The 27964-nt window shown below is 50.2% G+C and overlaps 6 protein-coding genes and 1 pseudogene across 9 annotated transcripts; 5 read left to right on the forward strand and 2 right to left on the reverse strand.

Moving 5' to 3' along the window:
* Positions 1–1351: 1351 nt before the first annotated feature.
* On the forward strand, positions 1352–2791 carry LOC112877306 (proline-rich protein 4-like). The gene is made up of 2 exons (XM_025941557.1): positions 1352–1602; positions 2018–2791. Exons 1-2 carry the CDS (start codon positions 1431–1433, stop codon positions 2599–2601), a joined length of 756 nt encoding a protein of 251 aa, XP_025797342.1. The 5' UTR covers positions 1352–1430; the 3' UTR covers positions 2602–2791.
* Positions 2792–3282: 491 nt separating this feature from the next.
* On the forward strand, positions 3283–5011 carry LOC112873362 (annotated as a pseudogene).
* A 760-nt stretch (positions 5012–5771) lies between these two features.
* On the reverse strand, positions 5772–10133 carry LOC112874785 (probable 4-hydroxy-tetrahydrodipicolinate reductase 2, chloroplastic). Of its 4 annotated transcripts, none has more exons than XM_025938309.1 (8): positions 9620–10133; positions 8265–8502; positions 7658–7791; positions 7465–7539; positions 7069–7170; positions 6375–6484; positions 6138–6225; positions 5772–6041 (listed from the first exon to the last, which is right to left on the reverse strand). In XM_025938309.1, exons 1-8 carry the CDS (start codon positions 9782–9784, stop codon positions 5973–5975), a joined length of 981 nt encoding a protein of 326 aa, XP_025794094.1. In that variant the 5' UTR covers positions 9785–10133; the 3' UTR covers positions 5772–5972. The 4 variants fall into 4 exon arrangements, with proteins under 4 accessions (XP_025794094.1, XP_025794093.1, XP_025794097.1 ...); XM_025938308.1 differs by having other exon boundaries at positions 6375–6487; XM_025938312.1 differs by having other exon boundaries at positions 6375–6487; positions 9556–9762.
* Positions 10134–10209: 76 nt separating this feature from the next.
* On the forward strand, positions 10210–11080 carry LOC112874786 (chaperone protein dnaJ 11, chloroplastic). Its single transcript, XM_025938313.1, has one exon. It carries the CDS (start codon positions 10238–10240, stop codon positions 10715–10717), a length of 480 nt encoding a protein of 159 aa, XP_025794098.1. The 5' UTR covers positions 10210–10237; the 3' UTR covers positions 10718–11080.
* Positions 11081–12709: 1629 nt separating this feature from the next.
* LOC112873363 lies at positions 12710–13929 on the forward strand. Its single transcript, XM_025936333.1, has 2 exons — positions 12710–13195; positions 13330–13929. Exons 1-2 carry the CDS (start codon positions 12710–12712, stop codon positions 13927–13929), a joined length of 1086 nt encoding a protein of 361 aa, XP_025792118.1.
* A 3360-nt stretch (positions 13930–17289) lies between these two features.
* On the forward strand, positions 17290–19935 carry LOC112877946. The gene has a single exon (XM_025942320.1). It carries the CDS (start codon positions 17735–17737, stop codon positions 19676–19678), a length of 1944 nt encoding a protein of 647 aa, XP_025798105.1. The 5' UTR covers positions 17290–17734; the 3' UTR covers positions 19679–19935.
* A 1685-nt stretch (positions 19936–21620) lies between these two features.
* Positions 21621–25951, reverse strand: LOC112875654 (auxin transporter-like protein 2). The gene is made up of 7 exons (XM_025939586.1): positions 25630–25951; positions 25317–25505; positions 25099–25211; positions 24793–24976; positions 24584–24681; positions 23065–23530; positions 21621–22287 (listed from the first exon to the last, which is right to left on the reverse strand). Exons 1-7 carry the CDS (start codon positions 25810–25812, stop codon positions 21949–21951), a joined length of 1572 nt encoding a protein of 523 aa, XP_025795371.1. The 5' UTR covers positions 25813–25951; the 3' UTR covers positions 21621–21948.
* Between the last annotated feature and the right edge of the window lie 2013 nt (positions 25952–27964).

Raw genomic sequence — 27964 nt, forward strand, 5'->3', positions numbered from 1 at the left:
AGGTGTAAGGGCTTGTTTGTGAGGTCCAGAGACTTAGTTGCAGCATGCAGGGTCCTGTTTGTAAGTTACAGCGACTTCTTTATTAATCCTAGGGCTTAGAGGAGATTACTTTTGGCCATTTATTTTTTTGTTTGTTCGACTTGCTCTCCTTCTCACTCTGTTACCCTATCTGAGTCCCATTTCCATCATTCCATCCATCATTCTATCTCCATCATTCTATCCATCATTCTCCCTGGTTTCGGCTCGTCAGAACCCAACATCGCTCGATTGGAAGTTGCGAGACCAAGAACCGCTCTTTTCGTCAGTTCGCTCGATTCCTTCTCCAGGTAAGGTAGGCACTCGTATCTCGAGAAAAAGAAAAGGTAAGGTAGGCACTACGACCAATTTCTGCAGTCCTTGACGACACAGTGTTAGCCTAACTCTTCAATGGCTGCTCTGCGAAATTGCTCATCGTATCAGTTCGCCGTGCGGCATGTTGCTACGAACCGAAATGTTAAGCGGCCATTACGCTCCTCTCATGCTCGCTTACTTGCCCGCTGCCACAACGCTGTCACCGCTCATTTCCTTTCCCACCCGACGCTTTTTCCAGTTAGCCCGACCCCGAGCAAGGTACAATCCGGCCGGTATGGTTTCCGTGCTCGATCGGCGACGGCATGCACATGGTCGCTGCAACCCACCCTCCCCCGTTCCTCCCCCGTCACGCGCAAACCATGCGCCGTGCGACGTTTATGAGCCACCCTGACAGATGAAGCACACCACAGTGGTGAGGGGACTGTACCGTTGGCGATAGGCTTTCAAATTTCAAACGCCGGCTCTAGAACCATGAAGACACTGATTTTGAAGCTTAGCGTAATATTTGGAATAGAAAGATGGTTTTCTGAAGCATTTTTCGTAACACGATGATGATATCTCTGTGCAGAACGTAGCAGTTTTTTTGTTTGTTTTCTTCTAGTATCTGACGGCAATCTCTCAAACGAAATGAACCTGAATCTTTCTGTCGGCGGCTCAAATTCTTCTGCTGTAGCTACATCAACGCAAAAGTTCGGTGTAATTGCATACAGGTTGGCGGTTAGGGAAAAAAAAGGGAGAGATCACGGACGGAATGATCAAATCAGTACTGGGACTCCATTGGAAATCTGCACAAATCCGTTGAATTATGGCAGAAACTTTTTAGCCAGCACGAGCTGGTCTCATGGACATCGGCCAGTACCTGTCCCTCCCGGACTTCAATCGCGGAGCCGGCCGGCCACAGTATCACAGCCTCACAGGTCACAGCAGGGTCACTCTCCTCCCGGGCCCTATAAATACGCATGCACCCAGGCACCATCTCGCCATCCAAACTCTCAGCCATTTCTTCCTTCAGGTATCTCCTCCTGAAGAAGAGGAAGAGGAAGAGGAAGAGGAAGAAGCAGCAGCAGGGGTGCTCCGTCATGGGGACTCGTCTTCCTCAAGCCGCGGCTCTTTTCGCTGCGCTCTTGGCCGTCAGCTTCGGCGCGGCGGCTTGGAAGGCCGAGGCGGCAGCGCCGCCGCCGGTCGTGGTGGGCTCGATCAAGTGCCTCGACTGCTCCCCCGACGGTGTCAATGCCGAAGATGCCCTCCAAGGTACCTGCAAATTGCCTGCTTGTACACTTGCCCTTCTCGGTTAGTCCTGTTGGCGGCCATGAAAATTAACTATTCTCGTCTGAATATAAAAGGTGCTGCAGAAACTAATATCCTGTGATCTTCAACAAACTATAATAGTTTAAACCGATAAAATATTAGACACACTTCTCTCTTTGTTTTTCAAATACACACCTTTTTGTTGCGAATTACATATTTCGCTTCCCATTCACATCTTGCAATGTTTTGTGAGACTTTCTGTCCCTCTAACCAACTTATAATTGTATAATATAGTAATTGGGCCACATGGATTTCTCAATCAGGCTCAATTAGGCCTGTCTACGCGCTCATCTCTCAACTTTTGCGGCCCTTGGTATGGCCGCGAACACTAAAATTTTGTTCCCTTGGCGCGCTGCAGGCCTGCAGGTAGCTATCAAGTGCAAATCCGCCGCCGACGAGTCCTACGAGACGAAGGCGGTCGGCCCCCTCGACGACGCCGGCGTCTTCCGCATCCCTCTCGCCGCCGATCTCCTGCGCGACGACGGGAACCTGGACGGTGACTGCTTCGCGCAGCTCCACAGCGCGCCCGATACGCCGTGCGTCGGCCAGGCGCCGCCCAGGATCGCGCCCAGCCTGAGCCAGGACGGCACCGCCGACACCGCCAGCGCGACCTACCTCGAGGCCGCGGCCGACACGGTGTTCTCCCCCGTCGCGTGCGCCTGCGGCAAAAAGAAGAAGCACTTCATGTTCGGCCCGCCGCCGCCGCCGCCCAGGCCAACCCCGAACCCCCCGACGCCGACGTACGGCCCGCCGACGCCCACGCCCACGCCCGTGCCGGAGCCCAGGCCCCCGGCGCCGGAGGAGCCCGAGCCGTTCTTCAAGAAGAAGCCCAAGGTGAAGTTCATGCACAGGAAGAAGCCGTGCCCGCCGCTCGCCGACGACGACACCACCCGGCCTGCGGCAGGCGGGCAGCAGGAGAAGCTCGCCAAGAAACTGCACTAGGGCGCGCGTGCAGGACAGCAGCGAGATGTTGGCGTGTCAGTGATGTTCCTTCTGTTTCGGTGATGTTGTTGTGTTGTCGGTGATTGTTTCGTTCAGTTCGTGCCGTGTGTGTCGCGGTGCCGTTGGTGTTTCAGTGCTGCCGTTGCTTGTCTGTGATTTGAGAAATAAAGATAGTGATTTCTAAAGCAAAGCTTCTCCTTTGGGATCAGTGGCGACGGTTTGCTCGATTGAGTTTCAATTTAATGGGTTTTCACTTTTCAGGGAAGATGAAACCCTCTTCATGGAAAAATCATCGAGATCCACCACCTTCGCTCTCCTCTGTTCACCTTAAAACTTCGTACTGCTGTACCAGTTACTGAAAAAAACTCCAGCTCTGAAATTACCCTTTCAGACATTATCTTCTCCTTGAAATCGACAGCGCACGATTAGTTGAGCAGTATATGCACCGTATCCGGATCGTAGGGTCGCGCAGAAATCGAAATGAAATGGGCGCAATCTCCACCACCCGTTACGCTGTCCTGCCTGCCGATCGAATTGTCAAGGGCCACCTGGTTTCTTGTTTGTCCCGTTACACATGGCATGGTGGTTCAGGTTCTGGTGATCATCAAGCGTCCTCTTAAACTTGTGATTACCAAGTTGCAACAGCCAGCCCAGGGCTAGTTGGCAGAGAATTTCTACGACATGAAGCACAATGTCAGTGGTAAAACGGCAGAGACAAAGCATTCAACTGAGTGTGACTGTCAGTCTGTCCCTAGAGATATGAATCTCACCAAGTTCGATGTAAAAGAAAAACTTACATGAAATCCAGAATCTACGGAGTAGTAATTTACATGTATCTCTGGCTTTTGAGAATTTCGCATGATTTGAGGGGCGCCACAAAACGGTGAGCAGTCCATGTGCAGATGTGCTCGAACAATTAACAGTGAGTACGAGAATAGCTGGAGGAGTAGTAGGCTTGAAGGAAGCGTGATCGCATTGCGTTCAGCCATATTAACCGGCGATCTACAAAAGCGGCGCCCAATTTAGCTGCGCCATTGCTTGTTGCCTTCACTCGTTTCAGTCCTCGGCGCCTATATAAACACATGTCGCTGCCACTGCCACCCCTTGCTCCCCACCCGGGCCTGCTAATCAGCGCGCGCTCGCCAGGAGCGCTGCTGGCGCACGATCTCCAACAACATCTATTTTTCCTTTTCTAAATTTTTTTTTCTCTGCAGCTTTCTATTTTTGAAAAATTATAACTCGTAAACATGATTTTACTAACAACTTTTTATGCACCTTCTGTGAGGTAAATTCTTATCATAACTTTTATTGTACACACAACTTTTACGTATAACTCTTTCCTAACAACTTGAAGAATATGTTTTTAGCACAACTTTTACGATACAAACAAATTTAATGCATCTTTTTTTCAAATAACTTGTAGAGGACAACTTTTTAGCACAAATTGTATGAAGATGTTATCGGAAAGATTTCTCACACAACCTTTAATCAGACAACTTATAAGTACAATCCGCAGTATGATCTCTTAGTACGATTTCCATATAAAAGTTGTCAAGAAAACTTCAGATATAATAGAAGGTAATAAAAGGGAAAATCTGGGAAAGAAAAAAAGGCATGCCAAAAAATTATAGCACTTGCTATTATGGAATGTAAAGGAATAGAAATGAAAAGAGAAAATAAATGGGTGCAAAGTGCAGGCAGCTCTTCGCAGCTGTCTGCCGGTCCGCGTGTCGCATCGCGCGCTACGAAGCGCTGTAGCGCGCGACCGTAGAATTGGATTCCCGACCCATCCACACCGTTTCCTACCTCAACCAATCCGAGCAAGTGGTACAGATGGAGATCGTCCTAGCACGACAGCGAAGCGGGAATGACTCCCGCAGCTCCACAGCACGTCGAGCGCGCCGTGCCCCGGGCAGGAGCCATCCAAGATCATCGCGGCGCCGCCCGTCCACGACGGCGACGACAAGACGTTCGTCGCGCTCGGCGGCAAGGTGCACCGCACCTCGCCCGAGTGCGCTTCGGCGTTCCTTTGCTACCCTTTCCTCCACAAGCACCACCAATCCACCATGTAGGGATCCGCAAGCCCGTGGTTATCCCTCACGGGCCTGATCACGACCACTCCCTGCCAGTGCCGCCTGTCACCAAGCCGCCGGTGCCAGTGCCAGAGCACAAGCCTCCGTCGACGCCGGTGTACACGCCACCATCAACTCCAGAGCACACGCCGCCGAAGCCAACGCCCATCTACCATCCGCCGGCGCAGCGCAACGCTGTCACTGACCCGTAGCTCTTTAAGAAGCTGCTCCCACTCTTCAAGAAGTTCCCTTTGTTTCCTCCTGTCGCGCAGGAGACCGAGCACGAAAAGCTTGGTCAGGGTTTTCTTGGCTTTTGCAGGTTATGCAGAGGCCTCGGAATAAAGGTTATGAGCTTGATTTTTTTGAGATGGCTGTGAGCTTGATTTTTCAGCGTGAGGTAGCGTTAATTTAGAGTGCGTGCTCTATATATCGGAGATTATTAAATCTCTTGCGTAATTTTCTGTTAACTGCGTTAAGAAAATGGAAATTTGAACCATCATATAGCCCTTAAAGCATGTTATTGTGTAATAAGAAACAACATGCATGCTTGGTGCTACTAATGTTCTTGTGTTGATTTATCCCCCCTTTTTTGTAATTGTATATTTCCCCTTTTTTGCAATGATGAACTACGTTTTGACTTTTCGTATGCCACCGCACTTATTCAAGCAATACCCTAACGTTGCTTACTCTGATGATGGGCAACCAAATCTTAGTTAAGGGAATCATACTTCACTCAAACTACGGTCATGCTTCAGGAATAACTTTCCGTTCATTGACTACAAACACACCAGCAAGGATATTCAAGTTGTGAAGCCAATCCCGTGCATCTACTCCTTCAAGATCCAAATTTTGAGTAAATTATACCTTTATAAGATTGCCAACATGATGAATTGAAACCACAAAAAAAGGCAGTTTGATAAGAAAAAAAGGCATAAAATGATGCACGTTACTTCATCAAACCAAATCCTGAAGAGATTTCATCCAGAGTCTGACGTGCAAGGAGAATGTAAATTACACTTTGTAATACGGCAGCTCACGAATTTTCTCAATTAGCTATTAGAACAATGTATTGATTGTTATTTGGCACCCAAAAGAAAGTTATGTACTTTTTAATGTGTAGTTTTTTTATTTCTAACATATTTTTTCTTCAATTTTGATAGAAACTTGAAGAACTTAGTACAGACTAACTGTTTATTTAGTTCACACAGAGGCTCTATTAGTAAGTATCTAATACTTCCCCACAGACAACCAAAAAAACAGTACGTTGCTTCAAACTAATGAACAACTAATCAGTAAATTTTATCGCATGTATCCTTCTCGCAAGACATCCTCCATGTCGTATATTCTCTTAGAATCCTTTGATTGTACCTACAATAGAAAAATCTGGGTAAGATACCAGTAGACAGCAGTATCTGTAACGCAGTGCTACCATTTAAAAATAATCAAAGCAACACATCAAACAACCTTCCTATGCAGAAATATTGCAGCATCAATAGTTCCTTCAGCGTAGATTGAACGGCCACAAACATTGTGCTGGAACTCAAATGAAACACTGAAAGAGGAATACAGCAAAATCAACATGGATAAAAAATAACAACCTTCAAATTGGTCTGATGTATTAAAGAACCTATAAAAGTATCCATGAATGAGTAGAATTCCTTTATTATCAGTACCATCAATTTTCAGGAGAATGGTCATTACCTATCATCAGGAGAAGTGAGATGGTACAAATGGAATGCATGCCCTTCAATATGCTCTTTAGGGACACCCACCATCTCAAGCTGCTGATCAGGATCTCTAATCTTAACCATCTGCTAGCAAAGGTAATAAGCAAAAATCTAGTAGGTTTTCTGTTTTCTTTTGAGGATAAAATGCAACAGAACAAGACAGGGAAAAAACATCAGTAAACCAAATCAAACAGTGTGCTCATCGGACAACTCTGAAAATGAAACCATGGATCCTTATGTTGATAAATGATGGAACTATTTTCATGGAAATCCACATAATTGTTCGGTCAGTTATGCACATACCATATACCGGTAGAGAGAGAGAGATCCTACTTACGTACTGACTTTCGACTGTAAGGAGCCACCTTTTATTGGGTCAAATTATACAGTTCTTTCCGAGAATTACTTACACCACTACAACCTCATGCAAATAGAATCCTACAACGGATTTAGTTATTAGTTAAAATTACTATTTCAATACATGAACTTTGAAAATGAATAGCCACGAGAGTTCATGAGAACAGCTACAAAAATTTACAAGACATCTTGATCCATGGAAATAGAGTGATAGTTTAACTGCATTGATCTGTTTTCCAGAGCACAAACAGCTGTTTTTCTCATAACATGAATAATTTATATAAAATTTCAAGCATAAATATAAAGCATACCCGGTTCATATCATATGGCACACCTAATTTCTCAAAAGAAGCAATCACATCTTTAGCTGTACCAGATGTGTCCTTCTTGCTAGCTTGATGGGATTCTAAAACCTGGAAAAAGGAAATCCTGGCACTCAGAATTGCAGATTTGGTAGATGCTATGACCAAAGATCACATTTCGGTCACTAAAAACGTCTTTAGCCTAATGGTCTAAAATAAGTTCATGCTAGACAACTAATTGAAGAACCAGCAAAGCAACTTAAATTACCGAGCATTTTTCCCCAAGACATTCGACAAGCTTGACAGATGATACATTACTGGTCCTGTAAAAGTCTAAATCCCTAACACAACGAACCATCATCTTAACCTTTGATTCCTACAGAAACATTGAAGGTAGAATTGTACCTCTAAATGATAACCTGAAAAGGCCCCTGGAAACTGCTCGGCAAAGATTCTCATTATAGCAAGAAATGCAACCACCTGATCAAGAATGAAAGAAAATTATACAATTCGTGCATGTTTTCAACATTTTGAAGTACAATAATGACAAACTAACGTGTTAACTTCTATTAAAATAGATAATTCTTTTTTAATATACCTGTTTTCCCATCTGTGGAGATATTAGTGCATAGTTTTTTGAATCTTGCACTGACTTGTAGAGTAACTGCTGATTCCCACCAGTTGTGCCCATCACAAATGGCAAACCAAGCTTGCAATAGAGCTCAGCATTAGCTGCATAATGAAGAGTATTTTTTGTGTTTCAATTAAGAAGAATAATGGTTAAGCAGATACAGCCTTCAAAACAACAAGAGGGGGGGGGGCGCATAATAGGAAGAACAAAACAAAACATCTGCGATTTGCTTTCAGATTCCCTCCCTCCACACAACAAAAGCTAAAAGCAAGAGGTCAAGGCTTTCAGCTAGAATGAACCCAAATATATTATTCTTATAATTGTTGTTATCTTGCCATGTAAGAACGGGAATGTAATAATTAACATAGACCTAACAAATTGAATGTACACTTTGATTTGAACATAGCAGCAAAGAGATATTATATGAACACCAGCATGTTTAGCATGAACTAGCAAGAAGACTGAGGGAATTTCTCAAACTGTGATATCATGATCTCATAAGGTAAAATAATGATAACTTATACAAAGAACTTTGTATAACATACTGAGAAAATAACAGGATTAAACTGTTTACAGTTCACAGAATCAGGTGCTGTGTAGTCCACAACAATGACATCTGGGAATTCATCAGCGACAGATGAAAGAACATCTTCACGTGCAGAAGGACCATATAAACGAATGTCCGTTTGTCCAACTTGTATTGTTCTTTTAACCTTCTCTCTACTACTGAATGAAACGGGGACTAGGTGAAGGCCCCTACGAACAGCAGCCTCAGCAACAGATAGCCCCATGTTACCAGTGCAGCCATTCACCTACATAATGGAACAAATTGACAGACTAAGTACTAAAAAGATCGGGTCTCATCATACCAGCAAGATAGAAGAATTCTGAACAGCTATTACTGTACAAAAATGCATCCACTGCATAAATAAAACATTGACATTGAGCATAGCCATATTCAATGTCTGAACTGAGAAGTGCTGAAAAGTTTGGACACCAGAACTGTTACAACATGAGCTAAAATATTTTCGTTTCCCTTGTAAAGTATGAAGTTCTTTCATTAAAAAACAGCAGGAACTACCTACGTAAAGTACTAAACGAGTTGCCCACCTCTTAACATTTAAATAATTACACATGGGCATACTTGATCAGCTAGGCTTCCGTCTTTCTCGTTCCAAATCCCTCTCTCTAAGATCTTATCAAATTCTTTATAGTTCTGATATTTCTGATGACCCAGACAAGTCACTATCAGCACAAAGTATTGTTGAGCAGGAGTTTCGTTGAGGAAAAGAAAATCTGAAGACATTAGTGACTTTGCACTTGCTTTATGTGAATTACAGAAGCAAACGCGATAGCTGAAGAAGCCTCCTTTGCAGCAAGGAAACCGAGCTTCATATGACCAAGTCAAAAACCTCAATATGATCAGCTAACAAGAAACCTAGCTTGTGTTAGAGGTCTGCACATGTGCGTGTTGTGAGAGCCAGGTTATGTCTATGGCGGTATGCTTCCTCATTTAAATTCTCCAGAGAAATGGTAACAGAAAATCTGAAAGTGAAGTAACTCATCGACCCAATAAAAACATTTTTACATTAATAATGAGACATTGTTTCTCCAGAAAGGTATTGTCGCTGACATTGTCGTCCCTAGTAGATGTACAATCGCAACTCGTGGGCACATTTGGTCAGGCATTAGGTTGTAAGCAAATTTATCTTCTGAAGACCCCATGGATCAAAAGACACATCTGAATCCCACAAAAGGCAGTCAGAGCCACCGGCGAGGCCTAAGACGGCGAACCGCGCTGTGGCATTACATCGAACACGTTGGTGCTAGTTGGAAACCATTATGTAGATTAACAGAGGCAGTACCTCCAGCGCATCGTTTCATCAAACAGGTTAGCCGCACATTGGGGACGACCGGCGGAATGCGTACCAGAATCGGGAAGGAGACGCTCCCCGGCCCCGCGGCTGTCTCCGGTGCTAACGCCGGTGCCGCGGCGCTGAGACAGTGCGGCGCGGCGGCTCCGCCGAGGCGGCCCCACCTCAGCCACGGCGAGGTGCGTGGGAACGTGGTGTGGGGTGGCCGCAGCGAGAGCATCTTCCTACTCCGGCGGCGGCGGGACGGGGTACCGGATTAGCCGGGATAGGGGGGGGACGAGATGGTTTTATCTCAAGTGGACCCGGGCCCAGTGGACAGGCATGGGACTTGGGCTGGGAGCCCGGGATGGACATGCCCAGACGGGCTCCAGTACCCCTGTTTCGTGATCTGGTCCGTCCATCGCCCGTGGTGGTACACCGAGGGTTGAGATTCCCCTCCCTCGATCTCGGTTGCCAAGAATGTCAACCAGCACAGCAGCCAATACGGGCAGCCCACAGAAATCGTTGACCAGCGGGCGCCCAGCCCACGGCGAAAGCGACGCGAGCCAAATAAAAGGGCTGGAGGAGCCTGCATCGATCCAACCCGCCTCTCAAAATCTTTCTCCGGCGTCTCTCTCAAGCTCGGTCAATCCCGATCCTTCCTCCGTCCCGCCACTCCACCGCCAGCGCCAGCATGATCTCCCCGCGCCCCGCGCTGTCGCCCAGCTTCCTCGCCTTCCGTCCCGGCTCCCCTGCCGTGTCCCCGCCGCCCTCCCCGCGCCTCCACGGGCCGCCGCCCCTCTCCGCGTCCTTCTCCGCCTCCGCGGCCGTCACCGCGCCGGACCACGCGGCGGCCGCCAGCTCCTCCTTCTACGACGTCCTCGGCCTCCGCCCGGGCGCCAGCCCGCGCGAGATCAAGGCCGCGTACCGCCGCCTGGCGCTCGCCGTCCACCCGGACGCCGCCCCGCACCCGGCCTCCTCCTCCGCCGAGGACTTCATCCGCGTCCACGCCGCCTACTCCACGCTCTCCGACCCCGACAAGCGCGCCGACTACGACCGCCGCCTCCTCCTCTCCGCCGGGCGCCGCCGCGCGCACCCGGCGGCGCTCGGCCGCTCGCCCTCCTTCCCGGCGCGCCGCTCCCGCCGCACCTGGGAGACCGACCAGTGCTGGTGACAGCGTAAAGATCTCCCGCGCCTACGGCTGGGGCGGCCCCTCGCTGTCGCCGTCGGGCCGCGGAACCTTCCCATTTGGATGGAAACGCAAAGATCCCGGGGCTCCCCCCAGCCACTGGGCTCACCTGTGGCCGGGCGCTAAGCTTCCAGAAGAATAGTCGCATAGCCTCGCACGCCGTCGCCGGCGACCTGTAAAAACGTATGGTGTGTGACGTCCCCCGCTTTGGATCGTGGATGTGTATGTATGACCTTTGGCCTGGTGTTGTGATAGGATCTAGGTTAACCTAATCTACACTGGCGATAAGGCTGACGGCGGCAGCAATAATGCAGTCCAGGTTTGAGAAGAAAGCGACTTGTTCTGTCTCGTTGCATGCTCTTCTTCAGTTCTTCTTGGGTGATGGTGGACGTGGTGGGGAAACGAGCAATCCGTCAGTGTCTCTGCATACTCTTCTGATCTTCTCCCGCGGCGAGTGCAGACGTGTTGCGCAGCTTGTGGGCTCTGAATGCTTCCAGTGGCAGGATTGCTTGTTTTGCCTCGAGAGAAACGGTCGGGATCCATCTTCCAAAGTCGCCCCACGAGCGACGCAAATTGTATTAAACTTGAGCAAATATTCAGCAAATATATTTGATCCCCTTGTTCGTTTGCGTCTCCGTGTACAGAATTCCGCCGTTTCGTCAGTGTTGCGTGCTTGATGTGTGCAGTTGCTCGTAAAGAACTGACTCTGCTCGGCGGTTGTTGTTGAATAAGCTTCGGGGACTTTGTTTGCACTCTGTTTTTTTTTATGCGAGCAGCTGTCGCTGGCACGGTCTAATCCGCACTGCTGCTAATGCTGCAGCACAACCGCACAAGATCGGGCAGTCGTAGTTCATAGATGCGTTGTATTTACTATCGGCCAGCAGTTCAGCGGTCACCATCTCACCTCATTTTCAGAAGCGCAAGAGGGGCGGTGGATCTTGGTTTTATGCGATAACCAGTGGGTCCCACGGACGCACAGAGTATGCACCCATGATTCATCCATCTTTTTTTTAAAAAAAAATGGGGGATTCAATCCAAAACCAGCAAATATCAGATGCAACCTTTTCGAGCAAATACGGCCCACCCATAAATTGGCTGGTGACATATGATCGGGCAGATACTTTTCTAGATGCGCTTGGCTCTTCGGTGGTCTCTAGTGGTTACACTGCTATCCATCATGGATTCATGGCCGGGTGGACCTACCACATGCTCAACTCCTGTGTTTCACGCCAAGGCCATGCTTGGCGCAAAGATGGATGTTTCCAAGAAAACAAGGAGCGTTCTTTGTGTCCAACATTGCCCACTAGCATTCTTTCCATGAATCGAACTCTCTCCTAGCCCTTAACCATGGAACCTTTGGGCCTGATTGGTTTAGAGCCAAAACCTGCCCTGCCAAAGTTAGGATGGACCAAAAATTGGCGCTCGTTTGGTTCATGTGTTTGTCTGTCCACTTCCTTCAGGTTGTCTGCACCTCTCCATTGATAGCATTTCTTGAGACTTTTATCCAGTGCTATTTACCAATTATTGCTAGCTTTTTGGTTCTGATTTACTTGTCTAAAGCCTGAGCACTTGCCATAGTATCACAGGTAAGACACTTGCCACCCAAAGCCATAGCATCCTGCTCATATTCTGTGCAGACCTTGCAAAGATATCCGCAGCTTCTCATATAATTTCAGTAAGTATTTTGTAAAGTCCTAACAAAATTATCATAATGTGAAAGTATTAGCAGACAAGTAGATATCTTAGTATATTTTTTATTATCATTACCGTAAATTTATTCACGCTTGATGGACAATATTTCAGTTATTGTGTTTACCAAAGAGAATCAATTTATTGGCTGTTGATCTATGCTATGCACTAGTTCTTCCTGTGTCATTTATTATTTCAACAATGTTTTACTTGGCTGGTGATATATGATTTGCAGCCTCTTTTTTTTTTCTTTTTGCTTGTGGATGTTGGATATAGGCATGTACGTAGATGGACAATAATCAGCATGAATTCCTTTATTACCGTATGTGGAGGAAAAAGGCCCTAGCTGTTCTTGTTCTACTGTTGGTCTTCTGGTGGAGGAACCAAAATGACAAGAGGACTAGAGCCAATCGTGTAAAGTATGCTCCTCTCAAGAAAAACAAAGTTGGAAGTGCTGATGTTGTATATCGTGAGAAGTACAAAACATGGACTGATGACAGCACTGAGTTTATGCTTCAGTGGTATGTTGACTACCAAAAGGACAAACCTGCTACCTTTAGGTGGAAGCAACACCACCATCATCTGTGTGCAGAAGCTTTGAATGCCAGATTTGGAATAGGAGCTACCAGACATCAAGTTTATCGTCACTTCAGGGCATTAAAGGAGAAGTGGAACTGGATAAGGCAAGCTTTGGCTAAGAGTGGCAATGGTTTTGATGCAGCGTCTCGCAAGTTCAATCTACCATATTCAGAGAAATCACCTTCCAAGCTTGGGGTAAGTTTATCTGTTGCATACATTTATGTTGACGAAAATTCACTATGACATGTACATAGTCACTAGCTTTCGCAATAATGTGTACTTCGTTTCTGAGTTCATGTTTTGAACTCACTGGTTAATATTTATTGCAGACTTTGAAATACAACTATCTTACTCGACCTATCAAATTCTTCCAGCTCATGGAAGAGCCATTTGGAGAATCTGACCAAGCTAATGGATTCTTAGCTATTGACCAATACATTTCAGATGCAGAAGATGATAGATCTGAAACAGAGACTGATGATTCATTTACCGTTGAGCATGGTGAGAATGATTCTGACACTATTGCTCGTAGCAATTCACCTGATCTAGCCTTCAGTTCTGGTCTCAAGCACAAAAACATGAAATCGCCTATGAAGAAGCTTCGAAAGCACAAAGAAAAACGTGCCAACGCATTAGAGAATGATAAAATTGCATCAAGTATTGTCATGCTGGCCAATTCTGTTACATCTAGTGCCCCTGCACCTGCTGATCCTTATGCTACTCTTTGGAAGCGTATTGAGGATATACCTTTCCCACCACGGGATAAGGTTGATATTGCAACCTTTCTTTCCAAGCCGGAGCAGATGTACTTGCGCAACTACTTGAATGCTGCATCTGGTCAGTCATTTGGAACTTGGGTAACTGATTACTTAGGTGCCAAGTATGGTGCTAGTGGTGGGTATGCATGTGAATATGATAGCTCTGAGTGAATATGGATGCTGCAGCTTTTGGTATTTTGGACGTGCTCTAGGTGGACATCATATCGATGCACTTGCTTATGCTATTTTGGAAGTGTTGTCGGCTGATAGGAGCATGTTACGTAGAACTATTGTATGTGGTCAAGAAAGATGTACTCCTCCAGCATAATATTATTTTGTGTTGATCAAGGTGGCTGGACTTCATTAACTCATTTGCATAATATATACAAATGTAAATATATCATCAGTAGGCCCGAACAGTTGTTATGTAAATAACATGTTCTAATATTATATGATAGCATGAATCATGGACAGTGGCAAGTGGCATAGGTATTTTGACAACAAAATTAGTTGGTGGCCAAAATTTTGGCTGTTATATTTTAGCACCCAATAAGCAAGTGCTATCCAAAAGTTCTTGCCCATGTTTTGGCACCCAACCAAGTGCTATCCAAAAATTCTTGCTCATATTTAGGCATCCAACCAAGTGCTATCCAAAATTCCTGCCCATGTTTTGGCCAATAAATTTAGCATGCCCATGATTTGGCCAGCCCATGTTTTGGCAGGACAGATTTTGGCCACAAACCAATCATACACTTTATTCTCTCACTCTCTGGGAGGATTAAAAGAGTGCTGGAGCAGCCGGAGTTTTTTTTAACAGCAGACACGTGTTTTCATTCCGGATCACAACTTATTTTTTTATTTTTTATTAAAGGGAAAGGGTGATAACCGATTATGAGCATATCACATCAAAAAAGGCCTGGTAGGCTAGCCCCATTTGTTGTTTCTGACGAAGGAAGAAGCATCGACTTCCAGCGATCATTTGGCCCATCTACAGCCCAGTTTCGTGGTTACATTGTTGGGCTAAATACAAAGTCATCACAGACCACCTCGTTCCTCTAAACCACGAAGCCCATAAGGTGCGAGCTTAATAAGCCGTGGGCTCATGGCTCTCTCCCGTCCCGTCCCGTCCCGTCCTCTCTGTCTGTCCACAAACAGCGCGGTCTCGCTCTATCGAGTTTTCTGTTGCTCTCTTCACCCCCGCTCCTCTCATTTTGGCGGTGGGACCGCCTGACCGGTGAGGCGGTAACCGCGAAACTTGATGACACGGCGGCGCAGGACGGCAGGAGGCGTCGCGTCGTCACGGGGCCCGATCGCGCGCGATCCCCTGATCCAGAACCCAAAGCGGCATCGGCATCCGTAAAGTAGTGGGCGAGGAAAATTCCCTGGGGCCTGGGCGGGCGCCTCCCCCAGCTGGGCGACGGCGGCCTTTCTGCCTGTCACAGCTCACGGAGATCGTCGTAATCGCCCACAGATCGCAACCAGCCAACCATTGTTAACTCCCTCCTGTCAGCCGGCAGCGTGGCCCGACCGGAAAAGTTCAATCCTTCGCCGTGTGATCTCCATCTCCTGGCCGCCGCGTGAATCTTGTCGTCCTTGTTTACTGTCTGCCACTGTGCAACAATTTTCTGCATCTTCCCCTCGAAAAAGAAAATATTCCCCTAAAAAAACAATTTTGTGCATCGTCTGCTGCAGTTTGCGTTCATTTGGTGCCGGGGTGAAGTGTGAATCTCTGAACCCGTGATCCAGCGGACAGCACGCACCGGAGAGGAGCCATTAGCTGCACTGGTACACACGACATGGTTGTTGAGCGAGCCAACGAACGGATCGAGCACGCACCTCATTGCTGGAGCTCAGCCGGTATCATCTTGACGGAGGATTTTGTTTTGATAAGACCATTATTTGGATCTGGGCTGCATTATTCTTTCAGACGAACTTGTCAAGCAGTTTAGCATGGGCCGCGATTAGCGTCTACTCAGTGCTGTTTATATTAGGTGCCGCTGCTATATTTTATTCGGGCAAGCAAAGATTTCGCTTCCATGGTTGTTGAGGGACGGATGTCTCTCTAAGATAAGGCCCGGGCTCGAGATGTAGGATTTCTTTTCTTTTCTTTTCTTTTTTTGCCGCGTAGGTTCCTGCCACGTGCTGCATGGGCAATCAGGCAGCAAATGCTGGGGAGAATATTTGGTGCCGGTACTGTAGATCGTCTGCAATCACATCAGCAAGCGTGCGTTCATCGTTCCCCCCATAAATGGTAATCTGGGACCGGTCGCCATGGTTCGTTGATGCATCGCTTACGGCCTGTTTGGACCAGGTCCTACAAAGGTTGTGGATCGTTAAAAGATGAGCCGGTAAATGGTGGATTTCTAGAAGTTCTCAAAGGTAAAAATTAGGGTGGGGCATTTAACTTTGTGAGATTTCACAAGTTAAAGTTGGCAGACTGTAAAAGCTGTACCACCAGCTGAGATGTTTGAATCACAACCGTGATTGTGATAGCTGTAAACTTGTATTCTATTATACGGTTGGATCCAAACAGCTCAATGAACATCGTTAAGTTCGAGAGCGAAGAAAAAAAAGAATCTAGAACTTGGGATTAACATTGTTTAGTAGGTGTCGGCCACGGTTGGTGCTGAGTTAGTTTTTTGAACCAAATGCAGTTTGACCGGACGGCAAAACTTCGTACTAGTTTTTGATCTTGCCCACGAAGAGCCGTACGCGCTCCGGTATCCTAACGATTAATCCATAGGTGCAGCCCTGCAAAACCAAGGAGATCTGTATCTGCCGTGCCGATGACTTGCTGCAGCACACGTAGGCAGATCGACCTGGATTTCTACAGCCCACGCCACATCTCTTGGTGCATTGACCCTGGGAGAAGCGGTTGGTTCGCTCGGGCGATTTGGTCAGTAGCGTTACCCACGTAGGGCCAGAGCCCAGAGGTTGCCAGTCAGCACCTGCCTTGTGATTACTCTCGTTGCTGTCCGCCGATGGGAACGTTGCGCCAAAGGGCGTGGTGACTAACCGTTGTACCGGTTCAACCAATCGCGTCTTGTTTGGACTGGCAGGACACAATCGGGTTATGTTATGACCGGTAGCTGTGTGGCGAAGAGAAATCCAAGAGGGGTCATGGTCTCGTGGCATGGATTGGCACGAACCCATGCCGGAATCCGGACCCAGCGAACAGAAACCACGGTTTGGTCATCACAGCCTGACCGGAAAACTGCAGAAACCAGAGTGGTAGCAGTCGTAGCCTCGTAGCAGAGCATCGCGACAGCTGCCAGCTCGCAGTTTCCGCGAGAATTACGACCTCCTCGAGAGAGCGAAACGAAGTGGAAGCAGGCAGCGGGAGTACACGAGCGGAAGCTGCGAAGCACACCACCGCCGCGCTGAACAACTGAACGCAGCAGCGGACCAGCAGCAGGAGGCCAGTAAAGGCACCGTGAGGGCCCGGCGGCAGGCCGCTAGCCCAGCCAGGCCGGGGAGGCCCACCGCGACCGGTCCACCAACCCGGTCTCACGACTGACTTGCTTGCTGATGCTAAAACCCGCCCTCCGCAGCTCGCTCCTGCTCCTCAAGTCCTCCTCATCCCGTGCTGTCCAAGGGACGAAACCGGAGACGGCAACGCCACAGGCCACAGCAGCCCACCGCACCACAGCCAAGCGAGCAGCTTAGGAACCCACGCGCCGCCGAGCCCTTGTTGCCCCGCTGGGCGTGCGGCGGTTCGTTAGTGGCGGGATTTTCCTTCCATTTTTCCGGCCGCCGTCTTGGGCATATCCCGGCCTCCCGGCGGCGTGCCGCCAGCACCCCGAGTAGTAAGTAGGAGGCAACCCCCCCCCCCCCCCGCGATTTAAGCCCAATTCGTGGGGGGTCGAGGCATTCCGATTGCCACGCCGCCTGCTCCGCCCAAATCTGCCTGCATCCTCGCCGCAGACAGCTTCCTGCGATCGCCTTCTGATCTCTCCTACCGCGTGGTGCGAGGAGGATGGGGGAGGGGGCGAAGGCGATGCTGGCGAAGCCGATCCAGCTCGCGGACCAGGTGGCGCAGCAGGCGGGGTACCAGTGCCTTCGGACGGACTGCACGGAGCTGCGGGCCCGCGCCAAGAGCCTCGGCGACCTCCTGCGGCAGGCGGCGCGGGCCGACCTGTACGAGCGCCCCGCCGCGCGCGTCATGGCCGACACCGAGCGGGCGCTCGCCAAGGCCGCGGGCATGGCCGCCCGCTGCTTCCAGAGCCACTCCCGCCTCCGCCGCTTCTTCACGCTCAACCCGGTGTCGGGCCTCCCGCGCACCATCGCCATGCTCGACACCGCGCTCGAGGACATCGACTGGCTCATCCGCATCTCGTCCCCGCAGGCCGACGACGACGGCGACCTCCGGGGGCTCCCCAACATCGCGCAGAACGAGCCCGTGCTCGCCATGATCTGGGACAACATCGCGCGGCTCCACACCGGCGGGCTCGCCGCGCGGGCCGACTCCGCCGCCACGCTCGCCTCCCTCGCCCGCGACAACCCCCACTACGCCAAGTACATCATCGAGGAGGACGGCGTCCCGCCCCTCGTCAAGCTGCTCAAGGAAGGCACCGACGACGGCCAGGAGGCCGCCGCCACGGCGCTCGGCCTTCTCTGCCGCGACGAGGAGAGCGTCGAGAAGCTTCTCCACACCGGGGTCTGCTCCGTCTTCGCCGCCGCGCTCAAGGAGCCGCCGATGCGCGTGCAGGCCGCGGTCGCCGACGCCATCGCGTCGCTCGCGCAGCACAGCCACAAATGCCAGGAGCTGTTCGCGCAGAACTACGCCGTCCGGCACCTCGTCAGCCACCTCGCCGCCGGAACCATCCAGGAGCACAGCAAGTACTCTGTCGGAGGCTACGGCGCAAGGAACACCCCTACCGCGGCGGTGGCCATGACATCGCTTGACAAGCTCCACTCCGTTGTGCTTGCCAAATCGCTCAGCGTGCGACAAGGCGGGCCTGCTTCCTCCACAAATGAGCCGCCGAACCCGTCGGAAGCTTCGAATGGCCAGCAGCAGCGAGGAAGATCGAACCAGATGCAATCGGTGGTGAAATCCGCGATAGCTGCCAAGACGACGACAAACGTTGTCGCGCCTCCACCTGGTAGGCCTCAGCTGAACTCCAACGGTTCGAGCGGTCGCGGATCACGCGAGGCCGAGGACCCGGCCACCAAGGCGCACATGAAGGCCATGGCGGCGAAGGCTCTGTGGATGCTTGCGCGCGGACATGTGGGAGTCTGCACCAGCATCACAGAGTCCCGCGCGCTCCTCTGCTTCGCCCGGATCCTCGAGAACGGCGATGGCGGCGCGGGCACGCACCTGCAGTTCTACTCGGCCATGGCGCTCATGGAGATCACCTGTGTCGCCGAACACAACCTCGCGCTGCGGCAGTCCGCGTTCAAGCCCAGTTCCCCGGCAGCCAAGTCCGTCGTTGAGCAGCTCCTCCGCATCGTGAGCAAGGGAGACGACGACGACCTGCTGCGCCCGTGCGTCACTGCCCTGGGCTGCTTGTCCCGCACGTTCACCGCGAGCGAGACCCGCGTGATCGGCCCGCTGGTGCAGCTGCTCGACGACCGCGAGATTCCGGTCACCAAGGAGGCCGTGGTCGCGCTCACCAAGTTCGCCTGCACCGAGAACCACCTCCACGTTAACCATTGCAAGGCCATCGTGGACGCCGGCGGGGCGCGGCACCTCGTCCAGCTCGTCTACCTCGGAGACCACCTCCAGGTCGAGGCGCTCATACTGCTCTGCTACATTGCGCTGCACGTCCCGGAGAGCGAAGAGCTCGCGCAGGCCGGGGTGCTCGCCGTGCTCCTGTGGGCCTCGAAGCAGGCGCACATGGCGCAGGACCTGCGCGTTGAGGCCCTGCTGCCGAACGCCAAGGCTCGGTTGGATCTCTTCCAGTCCAGGGCTTCCAGGTGATGGTTGCAGCAAGCACCGGTGGGGATGAGTCTGTTCATCTTGCATCACAGAACCAGATTAAGATTAGATTTGTGTGTACTATTCTTTGTTAGTTTCAAGTTCCTATTGTTAGAGTGTACATATCGCGGTTCTTCTGTCTCAAGAAAATGTTGGTTGAATTGGAATTAATAGCTCAATCCTAAGGAATTCGTGGCGATCATTTCTGTACATGTAAAGTCCAAATGAAAATAGAAGATCTGTTCATACAATTGGTTGTCCGTTAGGAAGCAATACTTGGCTTATGTGTAGCTTCAGACACAGTGGCAGGTTGACTTGACCCACCCTGAGCCACTCTTTTTCATGATTTGTTCATTGATGTAGTCGAATTTAAGCAGATCATTTAGGACAAATTTACTACGGCATAGCAGGTACGCTGCTCTATCATGTTTATTGTTTTCAGAAAAAAAATGTTTCGTGGTCAGAATTAATTTCTGATTGACGAGTCTGTACAATTATATATGTCCTTTCGAGATAGCAGAATGCTCATTCTGCAAAAAGTACTGTTGGATTTCTAGAAACTTCTTCTTCTTCTAATTCTTCTTGTGAGGGTTCTGCAAACAATTTAACTTCAGAACGTATTTTTAGTGTTTGTGAACTTGCACTTCCTGATAAATTTAATACAATGGTACTTGTCGGCTTCGTTCAAATCTCAAGAAAATTGAGGTCGATCATAACCTTGCAATAGAAGACCCCGGACCAGCTAGCTCATCATTCATTTCAAATGTTCAGTTCAAGTCAGAGTTTGGCACACACCTAAAGAATGAACACCTGGTGGGTACTATCTACTATGTGTTTTTCTATGGGCAAGTGCTCAACCTCATTGACCCTTCAGCAGGACAGTATTTGTCTACTAGCTTGTCCGTCAACGAGGACCTTGCGGTGTATGCAAAATGTATTATATTGGCCTATTGTTTATCGTCGCTCTTGTCAGAATGATGCTACTTTTGACCTCCGGAGTTTTGACTTTAAGCTTCTGAATACAGATAAATTCCTGCGGTGACATTACAGGTAAGTTTCTCGATATTGATTTCGTGCACAATGTGATCAAGAACAGGAGGGGAAAGCAAAAATGCACATGGCTTCTACGGGTTGCTATTTTCCTGGTAGCTCTTGGGCAGCGGCCTTTATGCCATTTTGTCCGGAGTTTCTGGGACAATCGAGCACGCATTTTCTGAGTGGATGCTGACCGATGCAAAGTGAGCATTCGAAGCAAAGAAATGTGCTTGCCTACTTGATTCTGACAACTATGAGCATTGGTCAGTGTCGCGTAAAATAATCTAGCGTCAGAAAAGATAAAGGAATTCTAGTACAGTACTGGGAACACGAGCAGCCGACCAACCGTTGACTGGGAAAAATAAGGAAAGGCGTAAGCGTAACCATTTCCAGAATCAAGCCCATTTAGCTTAATGCAGGACACAGAAAAATGGGCCTCGTGTACTGCAGCAATCCAGCCATCTCAGGCCTGCTGCTTCGCTTTGGGACAACAAGGGCCCGCGTATTGCGAATTAGGCGGGCCGGCCCGCAAGAAGGAAATTCGGTCGACGCTACGGCATGGGGGGGAGGCGATGGATCCACTACATGGCTGGGACAGGCCCAATAAACATCGTCCTTCGCGAAATTGGCGGCTCCCTAATTTCTTTTAAAAAAATGGCCGTCCATCCATTCATCTTAACTTTTTAAAGCCATGCCACAAACGACAACATTTCGGTCTCCATGCTGGGTAGGTGGGTAGCTAGATACGGCCTAAGTTTGAGCACTGGCATAGGGTTCCAGTAAACCTCACGGCAACCGAGGAATGGGGCAAAGAGCTCCTGACTCCTGAGTCATGGCCCAAGTACTGCCAATGATACAGCACTGAATGGTGGAATACCGCCAGACCGCTGCAAAGGTGACGGCATGAGGATGAGAGAAAGCAGCAGGCAGCTAGACTTGCATAGTTGCATTGGCATCTGCCGCTGCCGCCGGTAGAAATATTCCTCTTTTTTGAGCTCCACGCCAGGACACAGCGCGGAACACAAGAGACTCCATGCTACTGATACAGCGATACACCCTCGTCAGCCTTTGTGAAGCCACTGAACCCGGGAAAGCGAGCGGCAACAACAAGCTAGAGAAGTCTGCGACTGCGAAGATGCTGGTGCGGCTGCTGATTAAGCTAGACTAACTACTGGATTAGCTGGAACTGAAGCAGGGTGATGCTCAGGTAGCTGGCGCTGATCGTCTCTCTTCAGAGTTCAGAGCCCGTGGCTGTGATGCCGGTGGTGGTGGAGGGAATGCGCCGGCGCCGGGGCCGCGGCCGGCGGGTGCCCGCCTGCGCCGCCGCCGAACGGCATGGTGATGTTGCTGAGGCCGCCGGGGAACGGCAGGGGCGCGCCCGGCGGGAGGGGCGGCGGCGGGCACTGGTAGCACTTGGTGAAGAGGCCGAAGGTGTCGATCTGGCGCACGAAGTTGGTCATGCTGGCCCAGCCGCCGAAGCCGAAGCCGACCACCAGCACCCACGCCACCACGAACGTGTTGATGATGTACGTCCCCGTCCACCGCCCTACCAGCCGCGGCGGCGGCTCCACCGCGTTCTGCACCGTGCCGCCGCCCAAGAGATTAATTAGGTATAGTATTTGGAACAAGGAGTTGTCAACAAATGAGGCATTGTTAGAGCATCGAGAAGAAGTCAGGATTGGGTTATTTGCATGGAACTCAGTGCTGCAAGCCAACAAGGTTCAACATGTGCTCTATGCTTTTGTTCCTTCTTTCTACCGAGAGATAGTACAAATACTTCCAGCAGATAAAGCATCTTTGTTCTGGTTCTAACGTTCTTTCGCTTTTTGTCGCTAAGCTTTGCGCCATCCTTTCTCTTCTTTCTTGCTACTAGTACGGACTACGCTGAAAGATGCAAAGCTTGACAGTGCCGTTGTTTTGTCTTATGTTTCAGACTTTCAGTAATCAGTAGTACGAGCAGCCTTGCAGAGGCAGCGTTGATTAGGACCCTAATGATTTCAGCACTAATCATTAGTACTACCAGCGCTTTATGTACTAGCAACATTTTGCCTTGTAGATGGTGCGGGGCCCAACTGAATGGCTACTGCGTCTCGTGAATATTTAGGCTGCTGTGCAAAGTGGCATCTACGCATGCAGAGGAGCTAGCTGTGCAAAGCGAGCAAGCTACGAAATGCCCAAAGAACATAGGCGTGCGGCGCTGCTGAGCGCGGCGACAGCCTACCAAATTCCTATGCACGATAAAAGTAGAACCATCGGGTAAAAGGTAAAAACATGCGAGGTAAAAGAAACCAATAATATTTGCTGCTAAGAATAATAAGATGGTAAAAACAATAATGCAATGAAGCGTATGCTACCTCACGGGCGGTTGCGGAGCGGAAGGTGATCATGTGCGCGAGCGCCGGGATGATGTAGACGGTGAAGCTGACGAGAAGGGAGCCGACGGCGGAGTTGATGGGCCCGAAGAAGGGGAAGATGATGGCGAGGAACCAGATGGGCACGACGACGGGGAGGCGCGCGGCGGCGCGCTTGCAGAGGCTGCGGCAGTCGTGGAGGCCGACGAGCTTCTCCCACACGAAGTAGAGCGGCGTGCAGGCGAAGCCGAAGGTGATGAACTGGTGAACGAGCATGAGCACGACGGCGGCGTCGCGGAACGCCGTGCGCGGGAGCAGCGCCAGCGCGTTGGAGTGGGTCAGCAGCTCGTCGCCGAACGCCCAGTACACGCTCGCCGCCGACGGCAGCGTCAGCGTCAGCACGTACAGCGTCGCCAGCAGGTAGATCGCCTTGAACTTCTGGGGACGCCACATCGCGTGCATGATCTCCCTGCATGGGAAGCACTGTTCAGTCACCTTTCAGACGCTAGCGGCTGGTCATCAAGATGGTCAGTTTTCCACACGACTAGACTGGACACTGACGGAGTCGTTGCTTTTGAAAATTTTGCGTTTCTTTTTTCGTGCACGCAGGAGCTTGCCAGCTTGGACACCCGTGCCATGGTCGTGCAAGTTTTTCGTGTTGGTGGCATCTGCGGAGGGGTATCGTATCGGCATCTATCAGGACCCAGGGAGTCAGGGCGCCGTGGGTGCAAGTGCAAAAGCAGCAGGAGCCCTGCCGCCGCTGGGGTAAAGCAGCGAGTGCACGCTCCTAGGGTGGAGTGGCTCCTTTGACTGTACATGCAATGAATGAGTCAGAGGAGGCCTGCTCTGCTGCGTGCCTCTGAGCCTGAGGGTTGTGAAGACGCACGAGGCAGAGATGAGAGATACTTGTGTCAGTGCGTAACCTGCCTGCACGGGGTCTGGTGGTGCCAATGCAAGATCGAACAGTGCACAGTGCAGAGAGTCACTATCTTGGTGCATTTGCCATTCGATCGATGGCATATTTTGCAAACGGCAGGCTCTATGCCTGCATTTGCAAGTCACATTTTTCATGACTCTCCATATCTCCATCTGCAACAGTTCTACTTCTACCTTGAGCCACATACCAAAGACCGAAATGGAGCAAGCATGCAAGAGCAATGCTCTGCCGCCATGCACATCCTTCTCCAACAAGCGAGAGGCAAGACTAGCTATCGTGTAAATTAAATGTGTGCATGGCTACATGCCTAGATGTCTGAAAGCGTATGGCGTGACCTGGCGAAGTGGATGGCACGGCCCGATCAGATCACACAGCCAAAAAGAAAAAGTTTCATTGCCTCAGGTCATGTGGTCCCCTAGTGCGTGCTCAAATCCCTACCTCCGCATGGCATCATGTGACCGGCGCGTGTATCTTTTAGGAAACCAACTCATCCTACTCTTTCGTTTTCGGCAGGAACGTCCACATTGCTGGTAGCTTTGTTCCACAAAGACATTAAAAAAAAAGGGTGCATGCTTGTCTCCTTACACAGTAACAGCGTGCCCGCCGAAGGTGTAGAGGATGTTCGTGGCCCCGGTGAAGTAGAGCACCATCTTGGTCGGCCCGGAGTGCTTCACGCCATCAACCTGCGATCGAGTACATGGGTCGTCCACAAGATGCTTCGACACTACTCATCAATGGCACGAGCAGCATGTGCTACTCGACGCACTTGAAAATGTGCGTGCAGAGTGTGTTACCTGGCCGTGGATGAGGGAGGCGATGGCGAGGTACCAGGCGGTGTAGGTGGTCATGACGAGGCCGAGGAAGGACCATATCCGGTAGTTGTGGAAGGAGGGGATGAACACCGTGGTGGCGCAGCAAGCGCCGAAGATGTAGGTCCACGTCCGCTTGTCCAGCTTGTCGTTGATGTAGTAGATGTTGCTGCAGCAGCAAGCAGGCATGTCATCACTTATTGTAAGAATCAAACACCCTTTAGCCACAGCCCACAGGCTCCAGGCCACTCCCATGCACACCACCAGAAGCAAACAACCGGAGCATGATACCTTGCGCAGGCGATGAGCTGGATGACGGAGCCGAAGAGCAGGAACGTGCAGTTGAAGGCCAGGCCGACGTTCCGCCAGTGCTTCCCGAGCAGCCCGTCCAGCACCTCGAACCACTGCACATTGGTCAGCAGATGCATGCATTGTTCAGACTTCAGAGCGAAGTTCAGACGGCTACATGCGTATGATGCAAGACGAGTGGCTAGCTAGCAAATGCATACCTGGATGACATGGTTCCTGAAGTCGGCCTTCTTCTCCCGCTCCTTCCGGGTCCGGTACTCCACGTAGAGGATGCTGATGAGGTACGCCGTCCAGCTGCCCATCAGGCCGTAGAAGAGCTGGAACAAGATGCCGCTCACCATCCCCAGTTGCGAGAAGGAGTAGGGCAGGGTCAGGAGCACCTGAGCCACCTGAACAAGCGCACAGACAAGATGCACGCGACGCATGAGCTCTCTACTAACTTCTTCTGCAGCATGAACGAACCAGCTCGCTGACCATGTACAAGAAGGAAACGGAACGGCAAGGTCGCTTCACCTGGTTGGAGGCGCAGCTGAACCAGGCGTCGTAGGCCGAGCCGCCGTGCCAGAGCAGGCCGGAGAGGCGCGACTTGACGGTGCTGGAGTCGCCGTCCTGCTCCATCTCCACGTACCGGCCGACGCCCACCGTCTCCGGCGCCTTCTCGTTGGCCAGGCTCCCATTGGCCGCCTCCGAGGCCATCACCCCTCTCTCTCTCGCTCCTAGATTCCTAACACCACTCGGTGTCCTATCTTCTAGCTAGATAACCTCTCCGTCGATCCGCTTGCGCGGTAGTGTGCGCGCGTGGTAGACCTCTCTCACCTCTCAGCCGATGAGACGTTGGCCGTGTTCAAGTCGAGAAGAAGTGGAGACCAGAGGGGGTGATATATATGCAGGCGAGGAGAGTGATGAGGTGCCGGCCGGGTGAAGCAAAGCACTGCCGCACGTCCGACAGGTGAGGATAAAGAAACCCGTCTTTCTCCTAATCTCTCTGTTCCTTTCCAGGAGAGCTCTTTTGGATACAAGCATGAATAAAAAGAGGCAGAGGAAAGTGAGTCTTCCGGAGCTTTTGTTTTTGAACCATTTGCTGCTCTGTGTTTCTCGGGCAAAGTATCAGTGGCAATGGCGGAACCCGGACGGAATGGGAAGAGGCGGTTGACAGTATGTTGAATGATTAGTGCTACAAGGCATGTCAACGTGCTATATAGTATCATTATATATCAAGTGGAACTTAATGGTAGGGTAGGAGTAGAATTTTTAGAGTACTACAATACATGCATGTCCTATTTGAGACAATAAAACTCCAAATATTTCACCAAACAATGGTAGGGTACTGTGGTAAGGGGTAACAGTATTTAGCTTCGCTCTTAGTGGCTCTTAAAAAAACTTGGCAAAAGAGAAAAGGAAAAATAAAGGAAAACATCAATGCATATTTTTTATTTTCTTCAAAAAAATTTAAAACGTTCTCTACATAATTCATAGAAAAAGTTTGTTATTTTCTTTAAAAGGTTTCTCTGAATATTGTATTTAAATAAAATAATTTCTAAATGTATTTTTGGCAACTTTTTCAAGAACTACAGTTTCAAAGAGTTGTCGCTAGAAACATTTTAATGTTTTTTATGATATATTTTAAAAAATGTTTGTTCGTGAAATTTTTTGTATTATACAAAAAACATTTATTTTTTATTTGCATTATAAGAACGAACTCGAGAACATATCATGTGTTACTAATCTTCTAGATGTTACCGTGTTGTTGGCAACACGATAGCACTTAAACCGGTGCATCTAAAATTATAATAAAAATATAGACTGATAGAGGGCGCAATCATCTACGTGCATGCAAATATGAGCTTCAACAAAAATTTATGCAAGGAGAAGAAAAGGAGAAAATAGCACCTAAATAGCTGCGGGTGAAACAAGTTCAATTTTTACATGCATGTAGATGATTGAGTCCTCTATCAATCTATATTTGTTTTTACAATTTTAGACGTACCGGTTTAGATTTAGATGATACCATGTTTGGTAACATGGTAACACCTAATCCCCCTCACGTGCTGCACATGGTAACCGGGGGTCTCGTATACTAGAAAAAATCGACGTGGTGACGCGTATATATAACCGTATATATGTATACGTGCAACCGTTTGTTACCCCCACGCGAGACTCGAGCTAGTATTGTTTTTCTGAGAAAAAGAAATAGTAATTTTTTTGCTGCCGAGAGACGAGTCGTCCGCGGCTCCGCCGCTTGTTGCATCCTCGCGTACCGGGCGCTCACACGATCAGGATCAGCACCCGTGCTACAAGCGAACGCTGCCATTCGACATTGGCACATCGCTGACTCGCTACGGCGCTTGCCCGGCAGCTCGCTGAACTGGACGACTGCGCGGCGTATGATTGCTCGCCTGGGTGCATGCCGTGCCGGATTAGCTTTCGCCACCAGTAGAGGCGTAGAGCGTTCCCGCTTTTACCTCCCCTTTCCGTTCCCACGCCGCCTCGCGCCGTCGCTGCGCTGCGCCTGCACCGAGCCAGGAAAAGGCGCTTTGCCCGCCCGCACGGACCACACCTGACCGGAGGAGCAGCCCCGCCGCGCGGCGCGGCGCGCCCCCTCAGCAGCCGGAGCACCACCGCCCACCGGCTCCCAGACCCCAAACCACGCGCGCGCACCGCCCCACTCCACGAAACACGCGGAGGCACCGCCACACCACCCCTCGCCGCCTCCGACCACGGCAGATGGTTTCAGCGGCCACGCTGGCAGTGGCAAAGGTGAGGCCCCCATGCGGCAGCGAGGAGGCGCGGTTCTCCCTGCGGGGCGGGCGACGCGGCCACCTGGTCCGGGGACATTCCATCCTTTTCT

The sequence above is a fragment of the Panicum hallii genome, chromosome 9 (genome assembly GCF_002211085.1).
Source record: "Panicum hallii strain FIL2 chromosome 9, PHallii_v3.1, whole genome shotgun sequence".
NCBI lineage: Eukaryota > Viridiplantae > Streptophyta > Magnoliopsida > Poales > Poaceae > Panicum > Panicum hallii.